Below are 20,558 nucleotides of genomic sequence, written 5' to 3' on the forward strand. Positions count from 1 at the left end.
AAACCATGGGGGAAAAGTAAGATTTAGATGAGAACACTGATGTAAAAAACATGGGAGAAGTAAGATGATGTAAATAACAAATACAAAAATAATGTCGCTGAGAATGCATAAAATTCTGTTACACTTGTATATCCACGGACATGGGTAGCATGTAATACAGAATAATCAAAAGAAAGTTGCAGCAAGTGAAAGAAGAGCTTAATCATGGAGTAAAATAAAGCTGGTAATTCCTGCAGTGAGGATAAGTCCCCAAAGGTGGCAGGTGAGTCATGAGTGCCAAGTAACAGCCATTTTCATACACTGTTCTCTCCCTGCTAAGGAGCCAAACCTTGGAAACCCTTTCTGAGGACTTGATTAAGGAATTATTTTTCAATTACAAGAGAGGTCTCGCACCCAAACCCAGCAGCCAGCACAATGCTGTACTCCAGCTGAAGTGGCTCAAGCAGCTGGGACAGGCATGCTCCCAGGGAATCATGGCAGCATTTCGTGCAAAGAGAAACCAAGGTTTTGGAACACTAATGATGAGTAAACCTCCACACCAGGATTATACTGTTCGTCTGAAAGGTCCCCCTCCAGTTTCCCGCAGTTTGAAAACCAGCATAAAACCATCTGCTAAGAAATATCACAGCAACATTTGGGGAACTTGGTAATTTAGCATTACTGCCAGATTTTACATCTTCAAAACCTCTCGTAAACAAATGACAGATAAGGAAATGACTTGACTGTAAGTTTAGTGATCATATTCCCCATCCTAAAAACCACATTCATTTTATGGACAGAAACAATGAAATAAAATGTAAAAACTAACCAATCCAAGATTTTAAAGCAAATCTGTGGCAGCACTAATAATCAATTTTTCAGTCTCACAGATTTCTCCCAGTACTGTCTCTAATTGCCAAAATAATGAACATCAGTAATTTATTACCAAGAGTAATCTTTTTACTGTCAAACTAGGAAAGCTGTTAACCACCTACAGTCCGTAGTGTCTGGATACCTGAAAGGATATAGACATATTGAGAAACATATTTGAAGTGAAAAAATACTGGCCGTGCTCCTACCTCTGTACCTCCAGCATCACTTCCCAGCAGGATGGTATGCTATTATAAGGAGTTACCAAAGCTTAATGCTCTTCTGAGGATATTATGAAATCTGAAATTTAAACCTAGCTGTCACACAGGTTTCTCTTACCTATTGAATTTTAGCCAGTTAACATGAACATATCTAGCCAACAACTGTGACAGAATCACTAAACAAGGGGCTCATAAGCAAAAGGTAAGCGGTTTTAGGGGTTTTTCTTTTTCTTTTTTTTTTTTTTTTTAGGTTTTTACCTCCTCTTGATCCAACATTTGTTGCTTTAGCTTTTCAGCCAACTGGCTCTGCTGGTTGATTTCATCATCCTGCAATGAAATAGGGTTGGAGATTTTTAGTTTCTTTTCACAGTTCTCGTTTGGTCCCTTTTATTTCCCCTTTCTAGAAAAGGGGCAAGAATAATGCCATAGCAAACCTTGTGCAGGTTTGAGTGCTATGAGAGGAGAGAAAAATATACATACACAGAGCTACATAGCAAAAGCAATGTATATGGTATATGTGCAGTTGTCTCAGGTATATAACTAAGCAGAGGTGTCCCTGATGGTAACCAAGACACTGATGTGGTCAGAGTTGCACCTTGTAACTTTGCCAACATATGTGATGTTTTATAGTTGTACAAATACCCCCCTCTTACTCTGTTACACACACCCCCTCTTACTCTGTCCCCAAATTTCAGCTGAAGACAGATCATTAGAGACAGATTTATTAATCAATTACAATTTACAGCTAGCTCTGAACTGCTTTAATGAAAGAGGAAGCTCAAACCACAACACAGAACTTGGACCCTCAACCGCAGAATTTGTGTTTTCCTACTCCATCATAGCCCTTGAAGCAAATAACTGCCAGGTAACGCACTGCCAGGCATCCAGTTTTACTGGCATTTCAACTTCCTTGGTAAGCAGCATCCTCATGGGTAGGAACTGATCTTAAATACAGAAGAGAAATTATGATGGACTCCACTGTACGAGTCCTTCCTCCAAACCGCCACAGGCACACCAAGCACAGGACCTGACCAAGTACATCTCTTCCTGTGATGGATATCCTTCTCTAAAGGTTGCTTTTTACCCTATCGGAGTCACCTGGTATTTTGTGTGATTTCTGATAGCACATACAGCTATCAAGTAGAATATATCGAATCATTTGCTAATATTAACAGTCCCAGATATAACATAATAATGGTCTACACTGTAACAAGTTATAAATGGGGATATTTTGTTTTTGTTTTGGGGATCAAATACCTTCTCATTTCCTATAGTAGTGCACCAAATTATGCTTCCCATGTTTTCTAGGGTAAAACTCAAACCTGTCTCCAGTTCCCTCAAGAATAATTCACTGGGCTTTGCTACTATTGATGAGGGAAAGTGCAAGAATGACTTTTTTTTCTTTTTCTAATCAATACATAAAAGCTAGAGACTGCTACCGGGACTGTATTCTCCATCACAGAAAAGCTGTAATTTCTTAAAAGACCTTAACTGTTATTTCGAATGCCATCAACATACTGCTGTGTGCAACCGGGCTGTGCAGAGAGACCTCACGCACATCACAGTTAAGGCTTAAACATAACTACCCGCTCCCTCCTGCGCCATTCAGAAACAGACAGACTTTAATATTAACATACAAGGAAAGAGTGGGCTTTTTTCTGATATTTGCCTGCTAATTACAATTGAAAGTTTAAATCAAGTTTTGATTCATGATTAAAGCTACCCTGAAAACTTTTGCTAAATAGCCTTTTAAGCTGTTCTCATCCATAACGGTCAATGGTTTTTCTCCCCACTTCTTATCTTCACACAAGCCAAAGCTACTATTGGCAAGTGCTCAGTAAATGTTATTGCTGATAGCTTTAAGTGCCAATGATGTATTTCAAGCTGTGCAAATAAATAAATAAGTAAGCCACCTGCACTCCAGGCAGTGTTCACAGCTAGAACAAAATGAACAAAAGAGACCCAGGGGATGGTTATATATTTCCTTAAAATTCTAATACACAATAAATATATAAAAAATATGAAGATACAGTCTCCCTTTTTTTCTTTCCCAAGATGACATCACAGTTTGCTGAGGGATTTTACAAAAATCACTGAAGAAAAGGAGTCCTGAAAAGCCTGTACTGAGCCTTTCAAATTAAAGACAAACTTGGCTCTGATTTCATAGACAATGCCCCCTAACACTATCCGCAGAGGGAACAGAGGCAGAGAGCTGACATGGTAGGACAAGATCTGGTTTTATGCAGTGATAGTGTTTTGAACTTTGGGACAGTTTTCCAGTTCACGGTGCTCCAGAAATACAGAGACACCCACCCATTTTGGTTTAGTTTTCTATTTTCACCCAGTGAATGGAGTCAAACCAAATGTTCACACCTTATCATCCAGCTGTCTGTAGAGACTGGCAATTTCCTCATCATATTTCTGCTTCTCCTCTGTCGAGATGCTGGCAACAACCGGTGTGATGTTGTCAATAATCGGGGTGTTATCACAAGGCTCCAGGTTCTTCTGGTCCTTTGCACTGATCTGTTCATCTTCAGGCACAGCTTCTCCTGCAGGCATGCAATCTGTGGTCATTACAGTCCAAGAGAGAGGGTTGCCCATCCTAGGATGGTCCTTCCCAGTCACTGAGAGGGACTCAGCAAAGTTAAGAAGGGCTGTACCCAGCTGTGCAAGGCAGGCAACTGCCGTGCAGACAAATGACAGGCCGAAGTAGGTGTGGAAAGATGGCCATCCTCATTAGGAAGATGACCTCCATGGTTAGAAACACAAACACGCAAATTGCAGCAACAGTTCAAATGGCTGCCATTAAAAGTACCAAACTCCCAGCTCCCCTTTGACTCAAGCCCTCTATAGATGGGATTAGCTCCATGGATTAACAGAAGTGTAAATAAGGAGGAAAAAAATCCGACTTTCAGCCTAAAGCCTACTGGCAATTAAACGTCTCTTCTTCTCCAGATTGCCAACTGCCTTATCAACTCTCCCTTCCCCATAATGAACTGCTAGAGCATCAGGACAGAAAGCAAGACAGCTGCATTTAAAACGATATTCACCTTTTGCCTTGTCACATCTAAAATTAAAGCGTATACACCGCTTTGGAGATGTTGCCTATGCATATCAGACAGGATGTTCTCCCTAACTATTTTTCTTCGCAATCATTTTCTCTAAGGAATATTTTCTTCAGTAACGTCAGTGCATTGCAATTATGAACCTGCTGCAGTTCAGTGAAGAGGGACAGGCAAGGCGCTCATGCCAGAAATTGAATCTACTCTCATTCGAGTCTGGTGAGAGACTCTGCGAGTCACTGAAGGCTGCACGCATTGCTCGAGGTGCAGGAAGGGTACATCCATCCCTTCTACACAGTTGTTTTTTTTTTCCTTTCCTATGAAAAGCTACAATATTTTAGTCCCATAAAGCTTTACAAGCTATTCCTCTTGCCAGAACAGCATAGGCACTATTTATCTTACTGGCAGGGAGACAAGTAAACAGGACAAATATATCAAAACCCAAAAAGGCACGCTAATTCAGGCCCCAAAGCAAAACAAAACAGGGCATGAAAGAACACGACCAACTAATGGAGAAGATAATTTTTTCAAGCTTAAAGCATGAAAAGGAGTAATTTGAAATCAAGCATCATAAAAGTACTTCACTAAAAAATACTTTTTGCCCTACTGCTAACGGCTTGATGATATTTTGTATTACTAATGAGAAAAATGTAAATTGATTTTTCATTGTTGTGTTTCACTAGAGCAGACTAGGAAAGGTGGGCTCGGTCAGACCGTGGGACCCTGCACACATGGCAACGCTCCTCAGGCTGCAGAGAATCCATCAGGAGCCTCCCAAAATGAATCTTTAGATTTTCATTCATTGGATGAGAACACCCTCCTACCTGTAAAACACAGACCAAATTGTGCACTTGGATAAAAGGCTGCTGAAATCCTGCTTTGGTGAGAACTGGGCACACCCATTTTCTGCTACGATTTTATTTTGTGTATTATTTTCTAAGTTTATAGAATAAGCTATACCAATAGAATATTTATGCATCTATCTTGCATTTCATATTCAAGATGCAATTTCTGTGACACTTTCATTTGTAAAGAGTGTCCGTTGACAGAATATCCTTCCAAAGGATGCTATTGCAGAAGGTCAGACAAAAAATCAATAGTATTTTGAATGCATTGAATGTATTGCTGGGTAACGCCAATGAGAAAAGCAGGACAGATGGAGGGGATGAGGAGGTGCATATATTTAGACAAAACAATAGAGACAGCATGTTATAAGGCTTGTTCACGTGGCGTATAGAAAGGATCTATACAGGGTTTTCTACAAAAATGTTTCTCGAATGGGAAGGAAATTGAAGTCATCACATTTAGCAAACACAGAATGAAACACGCAGAACATGAGCAGGTTATAAATCCCCAGAGCTCCTCAACACCACCAGCAGACCGACCGTCTCCATAGCAATTGTGCTATGCTGATAAGGGAAATATTCCCTGTGCTGAAGTCTCCAGAGAAAGACACGGAGCGCAATCATTAGGTAACAATCTCATCTGAAAGGCAAGTAAACAGCACAGGGAGCTGAAAGAGGAAACAATTTTTTGCACCCATAAAGGTCAGGTATTATCTTTTAAGTAGTGATTTCACCCAGGATGTTCAAAACCAGACTTGACTGTGCAAAACAAATTGTGACTAATATTTAAATCACAGATTTGTTCTCGCTTTAGATACTTCACATTTGCAAGAGTTACATACTATTGAACTGCGAGACGCATCAACATGTAGGACCTGGATGACAAGTAATTTACAAAATAAAAATGACTCCAAATAAGCAGTATTTTACTGTTGGGGGTTTGTTGGGATTTCAGGGTGCAAGAGGGTGCAGGGTTGGTTTTTTAGGGGTTTGGGGGGTTGGTTGGTTGGTTGTTGCTTCTTCTTGGTTTGGTGTTGGGTTTTTTGTTTGTTTGGGCATTTTTTTAATATTTGGGATAAAAATGAAAAGAAAGGATGGTTTGCTAAAATTATTTGTCCACATACCAGCTAAAATAAAAATTCTTTAATTTGTATGTATGCATAAAAATATTCTTCCTCCTCTGCCATCCTACACTTGATCTTACAAGCTACCCTGAACAGCAATTCCCTATGTTTGTAAACAGAAAATTGGCTGTTCTCAACATAAATTTCACTTAGAAGCCACAGAAGGAGACAAGTAGTGATTCTTCTAATCAGATGACACTCCTAAGCATTGTACTAAAGGACTAATTATTCTAATGTTAAACTCAATTATTAAAAAAAACACCAAGGCATAACGGAACTGATTCTCATGCCTGAAGAGGAGAGCTCTTTAAAAAAAAAACAAAAACAAAAACCATAATGACATTTTACCTTTACTTTATTAATATTAATAACATTATTAAAAATTATTGATGCCTTTCTGTACTCGCTACATCTGACATCACACTAGTTTTGGCATTTAAAATGGTACCTTCCATAAATGGCTGCTGCTGATTTCCCCGGTTTTTGCTTCTTCACCTTTCAGTTACTATTATGAAGCGTGAGCTACAACTTTGAATGGTGAGCTTAGAAATAGTATGACTCTTGTGATTTAAGGCAAGATTTAAACATATGTAACTTAAAAATACAAAGAATTGTACCCATTCCCATCTTCTGGTACATACCATTTCTCCACCTGTTCAGTTCCAGCTCTAGATGCTGGATAACATTCTTTAGACTCTTGTTTTTGTCTTTCTCCTTCTCGTACTTCTTCTTCCACTCCTCTGCAGTCAGCTCCAGATTCACAGAGACCGTGTTCTTAATCGTCTTAGCTCTACACAACAAAACCAGGTGTCAGTTACTCTCAATACAAAAGAAAGGATTAAGAAATATCTCTGTAATACGAAGGGAAACTACTAAACATTTGCAATTTCTTTTCAAAAGTGCAATGCCACAATTCCATTTTCTCTCAAACCCTCAGTACCATTACTACCTTGAAGCCTCAATGGAAATTCTTCTGTATCAAAATCCAGCAGCCAGTGACCACTGAGGCATGGATCTGCCTCTTCAGATTCCTCCAAAAAGAGAAGCTCTGGAAACTGTTCTTGGATTAAGGACAAAACCAAGTCCTGTCATTATTGCTCTGCTAGGTAAGCTGTCACCCCGCAGCTTCCCCTGGCCTGGGACCCACCGTAGAGTACCCCACACCAGCCTCTGACCATGGGCTCGCCCCATCTCTTTAAACTCCACCAACAAAACTCAGCCATATTTCAAGCATCACAGCGTGAAGGATATCCACACAGAGAAGCAGAGATATGGAAACTTATCCACCTTGAAAGCCAAGTAGCACTTTCAAATACATTTTGGGGGTGGAAGGAAGGGAAGGAGGAGACCCACTGGTCACCAGCAGGTAACTGGGTTGGTTACCACTGGGCTGAGGAAGGCTCTCAGTGGGAAGGGAGCCTGAACTCGTGCCTGTGCCACTGTAGGCAGGCTCACGAGTTACTGCCTCTCTCGGCAAAAATCACAAAATTTAAACCCTTCTAATAACAAGCACCACCACTTTACTATTGTGAAAGTGCTTAGCTCCAACTGAACCTGAACAATTGCACGAGAAAATGCAAAGCAAGCAGAAAAATTGCACAGCACCTACTCTAGCAAATCTACATTTAAAAAGAAAAACCAAACAAATCAGTATGAATTAAGAAAGCTTTGGATCTTTGCCCTTCACTGCTCAGACACTGAGTCCCTCCAAATGACTCCAGTGGTACTGAATAGAACAGGCTAAGTAAAGGAATAACAAACAAAGCTCCGACCGATTTTTAAAGCATAGGCTGAAACGTCAATGCAAGAAACTACACCTAGGAATGGGCTATAGACACACGGGCTAACTCTTCTTTGGGGAGGGCACATGACCTTAATTATTTTCTTCGCAGCTCCACTTACTGATTCTAAAGCATCCTTCAAATGTGGCCAATCACTAAAATTCCTCAGACTTTGTTTTGCCAGCAAGAAAACACTCCCATATCCGTGCCTCATACTCCAAACTGCACTCCAGTGATTTGCACTACGTGGCAAGCAGGAGTTTTATTACCTTAGAAACATTTTTAAATAACCCTGTAATTTTAAAATATGCAGACGCCTAATAGTTAGCTTTTACATATTGTCTCTGCCAAAAGCATGGCTCAAGTTTCCACTCATTTAACTGCACTAGGGGAAAAAATGCCACACCATAAAGTTTATCAACTGTAGTACCTTAATGATGGATGAAGTACTTACCAGCAACTAAAATTAAAAACAATATAAAAACACAAGAAAAGATGGAGCAGAAAGAGAAGAAACAGACTCAATACTAACAGAGGAGCACGAGCACATGTTGATTAGTATAAGCAGGCCCGTGAAGATGATTTTTACTCCTAACACTTATTTTAATGGTAATATAATTCTTTCTTGCTAGGAAAGATGGAGGAACCAGTAATCACCTATGACTCATATACCTTCCCTTTAATGTTATTCAGGCCCTTAATACCGTCACATCAGAAAAATGAAACACCGCAACCGAAGAGCCTGGAAAAGAAACCATTTCTCGTAGACAGCAATATTCCTATCCAAAATGCTGACAAATAACACTATGTGTGTATAGCGTGTGTGCTGCTCTGCAGGTCTCGTACATCACCAGCCCTCCTACTTGTATTGCCTTTCTTACAATTGAATGTTCTCCATGAGGAACTCCCATTTCAGCCCAATTCTATAGCTCATAAGCAAACAAACAAAAACCCCACAATGTACCCCAACCCAAGCACTCTCACAAAGTATTTAGCTATTTTCCTAGTTCTTCCAGCTGACATCCTCGTCCTCAGTAAGGAGTATCTTAAAAATGCTCCTCTTCCTAGAAAAGTGTTAGTCATATCACATCACTCCAAGCTCCACTAACCAGGATGTGAAGAGGTGGTTTGAAAACTAAACAGGCAAGTTTTACCAATTACTGGAAAAAGAAACAAAACCAAGAGAAATGTAAACTGAAATAATACGGAAACTGGACTTCCTCTACACACACTTCCTCAAGTACCCAAGTATACAACTTCCCGGAAGTTCTGGAGCACAGTTGCACATTACAGAGCAAAAGCAAAACCCCTTTAATCTAGATTATTTTTTTTTTAATTAAAATAAAAAAAGCTAAACTACCTTTTAATCCTCTTAATCTGAACTACTGAATTTTACTGCTTATATTTCTTTTTACTTCAAACCATACCTGCAGACAAAGAGTTCAGGATAACAGCAAGCAGACTGAAACCTGACACAATACCTGCTCATCTATTAAAAATAAAATGCTCCTGTGCTGCATTACTGCCCTGGAGCCTTACCCAAAATGAATTAGCCGGAACTTTGGGACTGCTCTTCTGTTCTACAGGGGTGCAAGATTCACACCTGTCTGCAATCACCTGCAGTCAGAAATTGTACGTGGGGAGGTTTAAACTGTGAACCATCAAAGCATTTAAGCTTTTACCATCAACAAAACCCATGCAATTTATTATATTTCAGAATTGTTAATTCTCTTTATTTAATTACTGCAGCTTAATATTTGTATTTACTCAAAATTTCTGTGATGCACATTATAATAAACGGGAATTCAGTAGAAGCTTACATCTTCAATAACTTAAACTTATGTTCATCATACAACGGTGAATTAAAACTCCATAGCAACCCTTAACCCAATTATATGTTAACAACCACTTCCTCCTTTTATAGTCCTTTTCCATAAAAACTTACTGCAGTGACCTGTGAAGTTCCTCTGGGGAGTTTTTCCTGCATGCTGTTATTTAAAAAAGTAGCTTACAGGAAGGACACACTATAGGAAGCAGAGAGGAATTGGTGCCGCTTGCAGCACATGGGACCCTCCCCACCTTCCACAAATCCCAGCAGCAGACGGCAAGGACAAGTTAATACTGGTTCTGGCAATGCCAGATGGAGACCGTGTTGCAGAAAACCTGCACTAATCTGCAACTCTCCACTACATGGGACTGCATCCAACTGCAGCTGTTTGTCCTGCAATTTTACGTACTCTTATATGAGTACACTAAAGGGATCATCTCCCCTCATGAAAATCTAAGGAAAGCTCACATTAAAGGATAAAAGTGGGGCAATGAATTAATAGAAGATTGACATATTCATCTTTTATACATGATTTTACTTTCCAATATAAAATGCTCCTTAACAGCGTGGGCTTCAGTGCAAAAATTATGCATGGTGGAAAACAACCCATTTTCAGACAAAGACAAATTTATTGTATTGTACAAACTGTTAAATGAATTCCATTTCAAACAATCATAACTTGCTAGTACGTTTTCTTTCTGCTATTACATGAGTAAAACAAAATGAGTAATTTTACAAAGTATCAGAGTTCTCCTCAATTACAACAAAAGCAGTAATTACATAATGAGCCTGACCTATTTTCATAGAATCATAGAACCATAGAATTGTCTAGGTTGGAAGAGACCCTTGGGATCATCGAGTCCAACCACCTACCCTACTCTACAAAGTTCTCCTCTACACCATATCCCCCAACACCACATCTAAACGTCTCTTAAATTTTCACAAACTTTCCAAATACATTTCATATGACTATTGCCAATGAACAGATAGGGAAGAGAAAGTTTCGTTACAAATACTTCCACACTTATTTTGTCCTTGCTCCTAAACTGTTAAGATCCTTCAAACATAAAAATGACCATGAGCTATCACAGTAATCTATCAAAGTTGTCAATATTACACGGAGTCCACATTCTTCATTTTTCTTAACAGCTAAAAAATATTTTTTACAACCATAACAATAATCCCTGAGATGCCGTTCAGGGAGAAGATGCATCTTAAAAGCATCAAGAGCAGCATCAGATAAAGCAAACCCAAACATTTTCCACTGCTAGCCAACAGAAAACTGCCTAATACCATTATCTTCCCCATAAAATTTCAAGGAACTATGATAACGCTTTGCATTTTCAACAGGAAAAAATTACCAGAGCTTCTAAGTAGTGCAGCTGCTGGCCAACATTAACATTTACCTTTATGGTACCACAGGGAATGATGAGACAGTTTTCTCAAGTTGTCCAGTACTATTTTTTAATAACTCCAGAAACCATTACCTCCATATTTTAAAATGCCTAATCATCTCACTCCCCTCGGCACAGCTGGCTTGGAACACATGGAAAAGCCCGAGTAAGTGTCATCCAGCCTAATGCTGAGTAGGACTCACCGCTGTCCAAACATCAGGGTTGACTTTGTTTCTGCTTCGTTGAACACAGAAGGAGAACAGCATATCACAATGGTGGTTCTGCAGTTCCCACCAAGGGAATCCTGAAGTATTCGGGTCATTTTGCTGTCTCGGTATGGAACATGGGTTTTCTAATCAAAATATAAACAAGAGACAAGAACTTTTTTTTAAATAATCATATTGTAATGAGAGAAAAAAGAGTCGACAATGACAAGTTTAATGGATTTGAAGCACACAATCCTGAAGAGTAATTGTTTTGATTGCGCTAAGATTGGATAATCACTCAAGTGAAATCACTGAGAGTTAGTTTCTTATCTTCAGCAGAAGAGCAAAAGTGTCACCGGTTTGTGGTTGGAAAGCTAATATTTCCTTCTTTCTGAATTGAAATGTTAGCTGATTTTTTTGTGTGCATGGCAAAGAAACACATAGATAAAAAGCCATTCTTCAACAACACAAAACAGGATTACTTACAGTTCCTTCTGCCAAGGCAGATATCACGTTGCCTAAAGCAGACAAAGACTTATTGATATTTTTAGCTTCATCAAGAACAGCGCCCTCCGCTCCAGTTTTGCTGACCTACCAAAGAGAGCAGGCAACAGTCAGGCTCAGCTATCAGCAAGTGCCTGTACAAATACAGCTACAATGCAGGTAATAGTGCAACCATTAAAGATGCTCTTGGAAGAAAAACAAAGCAAGCTTATCCTCAGCATGAAGGAGGAGAATTTTATATGCACTTTTTTGTTAGTGGAAGCCTGTAATACTTCCAACTTTCTTCCAGTGTAAAAGCAAGTTGACCCTTACTTTGTTCAGAGAAAAGCTGGTAAGTCCGTGCCCTCCTGAGGACACTTGGGGACCACTTCTAAGACCAGATTGTCCATACAGATAGGGAACACCACAGGTACACCTCAGGGCACACTCAGTGGCACAGCATATGCCCCCAAATGAGTATGGCTTTGTACTTTGCTTGCATGGACCAAGAATGTCCGGACAGGAAAAGCGTGATCTCTCTCATCCTGAATGCAAGGTTTACTGGTCCACAAACTGGATCCCAAGGTGGCCCAGGTGAGAAGCTTGGTAGTCTCGGACCAGCACTCCTTTAGACAAAAAGATTGCCATACTAATGATAATCTAAGATAAGACTTCTGTAAAACCTACCTTAGTTTCACTGACACACACTCACATGAGCAGTTTAGTGATCCCACCAGGATCATTCAACAGTTTAGGGAAAAGGAAAGATTACCTTCTCGCTTCCAGCCAAGTCCACCAGGTAAAGCTTTCCACTGAGTTTCTTCTCAGTTTCCACATTCTCTTGTTTAATATTAATGAGGAAGATACTGTGGCTCCTAGAGCTGTGTTCATTCATATCTGCAATTACATTTGAAAGGGTTTGTTTGAATGACTTTAAATCCTGAGAAGAAATTATATTTTATCAGAGCTAGCCTATGGCTAGCAAATTAAAAAGTACAAGGCGATTCATGGGAGAGCCCAGACCACTATACTGAAAGCAGCGTCTACGCCAAGAGCTGCAAATAAAGCTCACGGACTACAGAATGAGCTCCTGCTTTCTCCCAACATGACCAAATTAACCAGATTCATGATAAATGGCAGCCTTGGGGGAAAAAAAGCTTTTTTTTTTTTTATTTTCCTTCTTCTTTACTTTTTGAAAGTTTTTTTATTCCCTAGAAGCAATAAAATTTGACCAGAAATATCATAGCATAGGAATAATAACATTTCACAGATACAGTAAGAAATAAAGGTTTTGTCCTTTTATGCTTCTTCCTGAGTATAGACACTTCACACAAAAAACTGTTGTGATATAACATACACCATTTAGACACAGAACTACAATGAGGCTGTATAGTCAGCATCCTGGACAGAGGAATAGTTTAGGGCTGAGCAAGAGAATTTAAAGAGAAGTAACGTAATAATTGCAATAAAAAGAAGTTGAGCAGGTCTCTGCAATTGTGTGAGGAGATCTCCCAACATTTTAGCAAAAGTTTTCATCAAAACCATACTATTTAAATTAAAATTTCAGAGTGATTTTTATTGCTATGTAATTAAAAATCCTCCTTCACCCAGGCAGCAGGTGAAACACAGGCAGCTACAGTTTCAGCTTCCACTTATTATAAGTTTTGATTGTAACCATATAATGCTTGAAGTTTCATAAAGTAGCAAAAAGAATCAGTAAACCACTTTCTCATCCATTTTCTCTATTTTCTCTGTTACTTTAAAATCCACTACCAACTTTCCCCATTCACATTCACAGCAATATTTCTATTTTTCTGAACTCCCCTTTTTCTTCTCCATCTCCAAACTCATTTTTTTCAATAACACTTCCAAATATGCTCCTTGCCATTTCAGTCTAGGTAAAATTCAGTCTCTGTCAACTGTTGTCAGAACTTTTCTATGTGCATCAAATGCAACAGGCAGTATCACAGCAAAAGGTGTATTCGGATATTTTTTGTTAAAGAGAACAGCAGAAACAAGGGGAGGAAACATGACTCAGAAAAAAAGAGAATAGATTTCTATTAGCATGATAAGAAAGGCATGGGAAAGCTAAAGCAATACAATATTTCCCAAAGCAAGAAGGTGGAGAGAAGGAAGAGAAAGAAGTTACCCAGTGTGTCATAAAAAATAAAATAAAATTTAAAAAACCAACACCAAAACAAAAAAAAGAACATCCCCAAAACCCCACCCCACCACGAAGACCTGAGTTACAAGCTGAGGTTCTGCCAAGCTCTCTGCTTGGATCAAAGACATCTTACAGTACAATTTGGGAAACAGGCCAAAGATACCTGCCCTTTTTATCACCGTAATGCTAGTAAGCTGCACGTAACACAATGTCAACAAATTTGGCACAGGCTGAAGCAATTATTCTGTTTTTTAATTCAGGAAGGTTTGTTTGCTTTGCCATCATTGGAACTCAATCCAAGTCACTGCTTCACTGGGATAACTCGTAAGGGATAAACAGGCAGAATCTGCTAACTGCTCTGCAGTCTGTGCCTGCCGTTCGACCAGTGAATTGCTCCGAGTTCTTGACTTGTAGCACAAAGAAGAATGCATGTACATAATTTCAGTTATACATAATTTCAAAATATCTACACTACGTGTGGCAATACATAATTTGACATTTTATATAACAATACTATATAATGCCACATATTAAATTCAGGAGTTAGTTCTCAAAGCTGAAAGTCAATAAATGTTTCTGGATGCAGTAAAGCAGGAAAAAAAGAACAGCTCTATTAATTTTAGAGCATTATAATTTGTGCATCATTACATCATTCACATAAGTAACTCAAAGTACTTTGTGAACATGGAGAATCAATACATCACCAGGAAGGTACAGTGATCCACACTTTATAGCCAGAATACTTACTTGTAACGGCTACGTGACGGTTAGCTTTCCCTTCATCAATGACATCCAAAACTTCTTCAGGACTAGATACAAATCTTTCTGTACAACCCTAGAAACATGCAAGTTGAACATAGAAAAGTTTAGGAAGTGTCCTAATGCTCCAAATGCCATCAGGAGCATATTTAGCACTGATGGAAAAAAATAATTAGAAGAGCCATCAACATCCAACATGATCATTAGCGAGGCAACGGACCAAAACATGCCTTTGTATGACTTTCAGGAGGACTCCACGGGATAACTTAAGAGACAATTTTATTTCACGAGATTAAAGACTCACATCCAAACATGCAGCAGAAAAGAGTTTCTATATGTAGTACACATGGAACGATACAGCATATATTCCTGTTACTAATATGGATTAGATCACATACCCAAATTAGTTTTTCTTTCTCAATCTACAAGACAAGATGCATAGTCCTTATCCTATGCCTTAATGAAATATTACTGGAGGAACTAGTTTATCAATTTTTTTTGCCTTATCCAGGATTAGAATAAACAGAACAATATTATATGTATATTATTAAGGCTCACATAGGTTCATAACAAGCATATTATATTTAAGGGAGAGCCCAGGAAGTCATAAAACAAATTCCTAACTCAGCAAATCTGTTCTAAAATATTGCGAGATTACAACAAAATATTAAAGAACAAAATTCTTCAAGATGTTCTCTTTCATATCTGACATGAAAAGGGCATATGAATACTTACAATTTAATACCATACTAACAAAATGTAAATGTCTAAAGTCAGGAGAATAAAGCAAACGTGATTCAAGCCCCTTAATATTTCAGAAAACTGTTTAAATCCAGGGACCAATACTACTTGAACACGTTGAATTATTTCAGCAAATGCAAAATGCATATGTGAGAAAGAATGAAAAACTGAGCATCACGTTTTCCTTGTACCTTAACATATGGAACTCTGTTTTTATCTTCATGTACAGCGAGGTTTGTCTTTGACACTACAAAAGAAGATGGAGATCATTAGGAACATTCCACAGGTAATAATGTGTCAACTATAGGCATGACAGACAAATACCGTGAATGTATTAAATTTGTAAATGAGAACTGTAGTCACTTCCCATTCCTTACGGATTACCAATATTTCTGCTACATAAAAGTTGTTTCTTGTTCTGTCAATCTTGTAACCGTTTCTTTAAAGTTAATTTTATGGCACAGAAGCTCTTGTTTATTGCTTGTATTAATGAAATGAACACAGAACAAGCTGGATTTTGCCAAGGCAGCAAGAATTTCAAGAGACAGAAGAACTCACTGGAATTCAAAAAAGCTCAAATACACATTCCTGGTTTTGTGTTACCATTAGCATGTATTTCTCTGTCTTCAGACTGATTCAAAACACACAATTCACACTTTCATTAACATACAGAGACACAAATTGTAAAACAGATAGATCACGTCCAACAAACTCTACCTAACAGACGCAAAGCGAGGAATAAGTTGAGCTGAATATATTCTAAATTTAACAAAATCTAACAAGTTGTTGCTTGCCCTCACTGTCCTTTGCCAATGTTTTCATAGCCCCACAATCAGAACACTATATAAATTTTTAAATTACAGGTTTTTTTCTTTAAGAATATACATTGTCAATGAGGCCCAGACCTGCCTTGAAGTCTGTAAAATTCTCTGTACTTGTTGATTTCTACTGATTTGGGCCCCTCCCTACAAGAAAGACATTGAGGTGCTGGAGCGTGTCCAGAGAAGGGCAACGGAGCTGGTGAGGGGTCTGGAGCACAAGTCCTATGAGAAGCAGCTGAGGGACCTGGGGGTGTTCAGCCTGGAGAAGAGGAGGCTGAGGGGAGACCTTCTCGCTCTCGACAGCTCCCTGAAAGGAGGGGGTAGTGGAGGGGCAGGGGTGGTAAGGTCTCTTCTCCCAAATAACAAGTGACAGGAAAAGAGGAAATGGCCTCAAGTTGTGCCCAGAGAGGTTTAGATTGGGTATTAGGGAAAATTTCTTCATGGAAAGGGTTGTCAAGCACTGGCACAGGCTGCCCAGGGAAGGGGTGGAGTCACCATCCCTGGAGGGATTTAAAAGCCAGGCAGACGTGGTGCGGAGGGACGTGGGTTAGTGGTGGGTTTGGCAGTGTTGGGTTGATAGTTGGACTTGATGATCTTAAAGGTCCCTTCCAACTGAGACAATTCTAAATAATAAAGCTATGTAGCACTGCAGAGGTAGGTGCACAACAGTCAGACATCAGATGACTTAAACTGCAAAATTCTCTTTCACAAACCCAGTCATACAGCTTAAATTTAAATCACTCTCAAAGAAAGTAACTGTTTCCCCTTAAGCATTGATTCAAAGCACTACACCAAGCCAAAAAACACTTAGTCACATAAGAGATGCAGAACTTACCATCGAGTAGGTCCCTTATTTTGTCCAAATATATCTCAAAGTAGGAAACCTAATTAAGTAATCATAAACATTACAGATTTAGACGTTGGCAATTTAAAAATCTCGGTACCTATATTTCTGTATCTGTCAAAATAAAAAGCACCAAACTAAAAATAAAACCCACCTCCCACATAGTTTGAATTACCCCTTTCATGTGAGCATATTTGTATTTTGAATGGTTTACAAGTCATTGATCTTCCTCCATTTATCAACGATTCATCAGGAAAGTGTACAAAAAAACTTCAGACAAATTTTATCTTCATCTTTTTTTTTTCCACAGGCAAAATTGACAAAAATATTGAACAGAATCCAATCAATTCAGCTACTATCACATCAGCACAGCTGCATCATAAGGATCAAGTTTGACAATTTGACAACAATAAGAGGTATATTGATATTCACCAGCACAAACGGAGACAGCACCTTCAGTGGTTTAACATACAAGTTACATCAGCCTAAGCAATATATATTAAATGAAACTTTTAAATGAAGCATATGTAAAAGTTCTGTCTTGAATCAAGTCTCAAAGAAGAAACTGAAAATGAGCTTTTCTGTAACAGAGAGACAATTGTCCGCAAAGGAAAAAAAAAAAAAGAAAACAAGGAGAGGGAGAATGAATGAATGACTGTCAATAAAAGGGTATTCAACTCACAGAAGCAAACAGAAATGTGCTAGGGGCATGGTGCTTAACCGCACCCTAAGTAAGCTTTATCCAGGGATTCTTCAGCTTGAATATTAGATGGCTAAATTCTAGGTATCAGTAAACTCTAGTTGTATAGTAAAGTATCGTTTCGTCTCATGTGAAAAATAAATTATGTCTGTTTTTTTTCAACTGATGAGGTGATCTTCCTATGTGACAACTGTTGTTAAATACGGATGTATTTTGATTTTGTGCATTTACACTGGACCATGGTCTGGACCAGCTCATTTCAACAGCCCAGTTCACCCAGACTTAACTCACGTGCTCTGTATTATCCTATTAACACACTGCTGAGAACCAACACACACAGGAGATACCAAGTTCTCCTCCTTGTTCTAAATGGGTCTTTATTAAAAAGAAGGTGAGGAAAAAAATTGTATTAATTCTCACTGCTGGCTCAGTTATTAAAGAGTGTGACAGTTTGGTTAAATTCTTGCTCCCAATGACAGAACATGCATTTCTCTCAATGACAGCTCCTTGTATAATCACTCACTCATTCATTGCTATTTAGGCAGCTTTTCTGTTAAGATATTCATAAACGTCAACTATGATAGGAAACCACTGAAACAATTCAGTGCTGGCAGAACATGATTTATAAAGCGATAATCTTCTGTCAGGCCAGGAATTTACTACATTTTGTACAAGGGGGTCTCCATCTGTTGGTATCCAAGTGCTATCATGTAGAATAGCAATAGCCACAGGAGAGCTTTACTGATGATGAAACCAGTGTCACTCCTATGGAAGCCCATTTCTAGGAAAATTCACAGGTGTCTCTTCTTAAGGAGCTCAATATTTTACAATCTAAGGTCTATTAAAATATTTACATGGTTTACTTGTACTTCGTAAGGCTGCTGCTTCTCTCTGTACTTCATGAGCACCCCCACAAACAGGCGCTGCTAAGAAGGCTCTCAATACAAAATGACCTCGTCCCTCCAGAAGATCGGTAGCTGATTCAGAGGTACCCTGCTAGATTATTAAAATATACATATACAAATATATACCCCCAGAAGTGCTTCAAGGGCTTTAATGCAAGCACCACTAAAAAGTCACTCATTTCTAACTTTTAGGCCCAAGATGGACAGAGGAGGAGAGCTTCATTCTCCAAGAGCATCACCTGGTCACAGCAGGAGAAGGGACAGTGTTTTCAAACTCTATCTGTGCTCAGCTACTTAACTTTACTGAACCTTTCTATAAATTTTTTGTGTGTTTTGGGGGAGGCATGACACAGAGGAGTACTCATTTTTTCTCTAATCACTGGGTAATTTTACTCATGTCTGCTTGGAAGCAAGCTGTAGCCTGACCCAAACTCCGCCAGACAGACCAATACCCCCCTGTGGCTGAGAGCTCCCCAGGAGACTGGATGAACAGTAGGTATTAAAGGTCACTCAAAAAATTTGCGAGATCATATGGTTGGGATCCAGATAGGGACATGGAAAAACATAGTAGCTGTTCAAATAGAGACTTAGACCACCGTCTTAAGGAACCCACACATAAGCTTTTGAGCTAAAAATTACTTCTAAACATCCTTCCATAAATTGCCCAAAGCCATCTTTCCTCCATTTCAAACCCACATATTACGGAGGACTGTGTATATCCTTGACATAGGAATAACATGTTGGTATTCTCACAAACATCATTGGTATTTATGGTCATAACTAGTGGGGCTAAGTTATAGTCTTTGGATAAGCTGCAGTGGAATAAGTGTGTTATTGCTTACCAAGCTGGCCAGCCTACCACCCGTGGTGGGAGACAAGGCAGCCAATGGACTAGCAAACCTGAGCTGAAAACAGACTCCAAAAAATTTCTATCAAAGGCTAGTAGCTGTATTGGAGTATTCCTAGTAAATGTCCTCAGTAAAATAATGTTTGGGGTGGTTTGTTTTTTTTTTCAAGTTATAAAAGGGAGAAAGGAAAAATTCTGCAGCACAATGTTACAGCACGAATGCAGATTTTTCACCCATCTCAACTTTCTATCATCTGACCCATTACGTAACACGTCACTCTGCATTTACCTTTATGTGAAACTCCAGGTTTTCATCCATGGAATAGATGTGATCAAAGATGTCATGTGCAATTCTTGGAATGATTCCCATGAGCTGAGGATCGTGCAGCTTCCCCTGCGGACACAAAACCAAACCGTAACTCGGAAAGCCTGGCTCAGGTACATGAGAGGGAAAGCCTTGTCCAAACACACCTTCCTCCAGTGGGCCCCTATGAACGTGCTTGCTGCTCTGGGGGGGACATTTACTTGATGTAAGTGCACAGAAACGGTGGCAGAATGACTCAACGGGTTAGCACACTTCACCCGACGGAGCACCTATTTGTTCTGTCAGCTCCTGCCATTTGCCAAGAGTGCTGTCCTGCCACTATCTACACTGTCACTCTGTGATTGAAGATAGAGGCATAAACACAAACATACAAATTACAGCCCAGTTCTCCCAGTTAAATTAGATATTTGGAAACATGTCAGAAACAAGAAGTATTATAGCATTTTGTTTCTCTCTAACCACTATGCTAGAAAGCTAAAGGAAAATCTGGGTTGCGGGGATTTGGGGATTAAAGTAATATATTCTGATTTGAGCTTGCTGGGCCTATTGCCAGAGAACTGTGCCTTACAAACATAACTGTTCTCCATGTTAATATGCACAACTACCTTCCTCTATTCTTTCAAGAACTGAAGATTAAATAAAAACAACAATTTCCCTGG

The 20,558-nt window shown here is 39.1% G+C and overlaps 1 protein-coding gene across 1 annotated transcript in view; it reads right to left on the minus strand.

Annotated features, from left to right (window-relative positions):
- The window catches only part of KIF5C (kinesin family member 5C), a gene marked incomplete at both ends in the record, with an annotated part of 79,527 nt that overhangs the window by 19,916 nt on the left and 39,053 nt on the right, over positions 1–20,558 (minus strand). Inside the window, 10 exons of the mRNA XM_082483699.1 lie at positions 1,329–1,397; positions 3,444–3,619; positions 6,743–6,891; positions 11,308–11,456; positions 11,797–11,901; positions 12,566–12,690; positions 14,705–14,792; positions 15,649–15,704; positions 17,114–17,162; positions 19,864–19,968. Coding sequence (XP_082339825.1) covers positions 1,329–1,397; positions 3,444–3,619; positions 6,743–6,891; positions 11,308–11,456; positions 11,797–11,901; positions 12,566–12,690; positions 14,705–14,792; positions 15,649–15,704; positions 17,114–17,162; positions 19,864–19,968 — 1,071 coding nt within the window. The remainder of the gene's footprint in view (positions 1–1,328; positions 1,398–3,443; positions 3,620–6,742; positions 6,892–11,307; positions 11,457–11,796; positions 11,902–12,565; positions 12,691–14,704; positions 14,793–15,648; positions 15,705–17,113; positions 17,163–19,863; positions 19,969–20,558) is intronic.

The sequence above is a fragment of the Vanellus vanellus genome, assembly GCF_965231255.1.
Source record: "Vanellus vanellus genome assembly, chromosome: 5".
NCBI classification, from domain to species: domain Eukaryota; kingdom Metazoa; phylum Chordata; class Aves; order Charadriiformes; family Charadriidae; genus Vanellus; species Vanellus vanellus.